Source organism: Citrus sinensis, chromosome 8 (assembly GCF_022201045.2).
Source record: "Citrus sinensis cultivar Valencia sweet orange chromosome 8, DVS_A1.0, whole genome shotgun sequence".
Lineage (NCBI taxonomy): Eukaryota > Viridiplantae > Streptophyta > Magnoliopsida > Sapindales > Rutaceae > Citrus > Citrus sinensis.
Genome location: NC_068563.1, coordinates 4,748,661 through 4,751,459, shown reverse-complemented (window position 1 = coordinate 4,751,459; position 2,799 = coordinate 4,748,661). Strand labels below are relative to the sequence as shown.

The 2,799-nt window shown below is 34.9% G+C and overlaps 1 protein-coding gene across 1 annotated transcript; it reads left to right on the top strand.

Moving 5' to 3' along the window:
• The first annotated feature begins 1,245 nt into the window (after positions 1 to 1,245).
• Positions 1,246 to 2,556, top strand: LOC102611517 (BURP domain protein USPL1-like). The gene is made up of 2 exons (XM_006487101.3): positions 1,246 to 1,532; positions 1,713 to 2,556. The coding sequence occupies exons 1-2, from the start codon at positions 1,482 to 1,484 to the stop codon at positions 2,466 to 2,468; spliced, it is 807 nt and encodes a 268-aa protein (XP_006487164.2). The 5' UTR covers positions 1,246 to 1,481; the 3' UTR covers positions 2,469 to 2,556.
• Positions 2,557 to 2,799: the final 243 nt, after the last annotated feature.

Here is a 2,799-nt window from a genome sequence, read left to right as displayed (position 1 = left end):
CTTTTTGAATTTGGCATGATTATTCAAGATTCTTCTACAAGTCGACAAGGTCTTATCAACTTGAATTACTCTTGCAAAATTAAAACTTCTTCGTCAGACATGAACAAAAATAACTAAATTATGAAAAAGACAAAACATTGGGCGACAATTATTGACCGATCCTACATGAATCATCTGTTGTTGTAGTGATGGAAAATGACAACATAATTAAATAATAGAAGTTCAACCACTACCAATATCCATTTATATAATAAACAATATTGACAAAAGATTTTGATTAAGGGGATGTGTGCTAGTGGCTAGTGATGAGAAGAAAATCGACCTGCAATCACACGTCTCTTTCATTTGTCTAGCATTTGAAACTCGTGCCCTTTTGATTTTCGGCTTCTGCATTATCATGTCCACATATATTATCCTTTAACCTTTTGTTCTTGATCCATCGTAAGACAATTAGATGTACACTTTTTTTATTAATAAAATTTTGTTTCAACTTATCCTGGTCCCACCGGAGAATGTAATTAAACTTCAAATGAAAGTGTGAAGTGAAAATTGCGTTTAAAACATTTTTTATATGACTAATTATTTGTTATATTTTTAAAGATTGGGAGTGAGAAAAATTCAGATTAATTTTTTAGTCTTTTTTTAATTCGAATTTGAATAATTAATTAATAAAAACTACTTAAAAATCATTCAGTAAAATCCTAAAGATATTTATTATCTTATCTTTTAGTTGAAGTAGTGTGATCCATGGAAATACAGTGAGTGGAACCTGTTAATTTGACCGAAAAATTTTTTAAAGATTGTACGGGAGACTGGAGCCCCGACGCTCACATATCCGACGCACACTAGGTCGAGAAGAGCTTTAGTGTACATTACGTGACTCAATGATATATTATCCCATTTTCGAATGAAAAAAATGCTATTCATCCTTGGGAACTACCATGTCGATTTTGTTTACGATCTGCCTTCCCACTTGCAATTAATGTGTAATTAATGTGTCAAAGAGAGTTTCCATTTTCGAATATTGATACAGATTTCGAGTCTGTAATTAATGTGTCAAAGAGAGTTTCCAAATTGCAAGTAATTTTTTTAATAAGAAATCAATTTTAGGTCTGGTAATCTAATATGCAATGTTATCAATTGAAGTAATCATTCACTCAGTCAAAACTATTAAAATCCGCAGACATGATGAAGGTGCAATACGTGTGTCCCCAAATGATTGGAGTGCTGAATTCTTTGCTGGATTGGACTATCAAGGTCATTATTCAAACTGTGTTGTGATTCAATTAATCAGCACAGTAGAACAAGTTCAGCTTATGCAGGCTATAAATTTCCACTTGAAAATCAACACACATCATTTGGTTGTTGACATATACAGTCACACAATCTCTTCTCTTTCTGCTTCACTTGTTATCTGTGTTTCTTCTCCCTGAAAAAAAAAATTACTAAAATACATAACAAACTTCGATAATAGAAAAGAGATGGGGTTACGATTTTCAGCTTGGAACCTCCTTCTTTCTCTACTCTTTCTGGTAATAATCCTCAATGTGTGCTAATTAAGTGGCTTACTTTGTAATACATGTACATAAGTGTTGTCTTAAAGCAATAACTCAAAAAGATATATTTTGCTCCTTCAGTTTTACACTTTATAGAACTTGTGTTGTTGATTTTTCATCTATGTTGTGATATTGAATTGCTCAACTGTTTTACAGTGTGCTCAGGTGCTTTCGGAGAATCTTCATGATTCTCATTCAATACCATCCCACATGAATCACATGGACCCTTCAACGATGGTGTTCTTCACCTTGAAGGATCTAAAGATTGGCGAAACGATGCCGATTTATTTTCGCAAGAGAGATCCTTCAGCTTATCCTCAGGCTTTGCCTAGAGAAGAAGCAGATTCCATTCCATTTTCATTGAAACAACTGCCTTACCTTCTTCAATTCTTCTCGTTCTCGGATGACTCACCCCTAGCCAAAGCCGTGGAAGGGACCCTGAATCATTGCGAAGTTCCTCCCATCGAAGGAGAAACCAAAATTTGTGCTACCTCTTTGGACTCCATGCTTGATTTTGTACACGGAACTTTCGGATTGGAGATCAAATTCCAAGTTCTAAGCACAAAATTTCTCACAAAATCAACTACCATTTTCCAAAATTACACTATTTTACAAGTGCCTAAACCAATGGTTGCTCCCAAGATGGTGGCATGTCATATCATGCCTTACCCTTATGCAATCTTCTACTGCCACAGCCAAATGACTGAGAACAAGTTATTCGGTGTTTCATTAGGTGGTGATAATGGAGATAGAGTGGAAGCTGTAGCAGTTTGCCACATGGATACGTCTCATTGGAGTCGAGATCATGCATCGTTTCGTGTGCTTGGGATCGAGCCAGGGAGCTCCCATGTCTGCCATTTCTTCCAGGCTGATAATATTGTATACATTCCAGCACCTACCTACCATGATTAAAAATGTATTGGTAATGTGACTGTTAAAGCCATATGTATAGCGTATAACAATAAATCTTACTGGTAATAAATGATTTTCGATTTCTGAACGTTGTTCAATTGGTTGTATTTCGGAGTTGATTGGAAACAATATTGTTTCAGTAGATTTGCCAACCTAATAGACTATATCTCTTTTCATTTCTTTGATCTCACTGAAAAGAAATATTAAGCTGAAAATATTATCTTATTTCTTGTAAAGAACGAGAGGGTTACAAGTTTATATACAAGTGTCAAAGCCAGCCAAATCTCTTAGAGTAATGGCTAGACAGGCTGTCCTATTTACATTAAGGAAT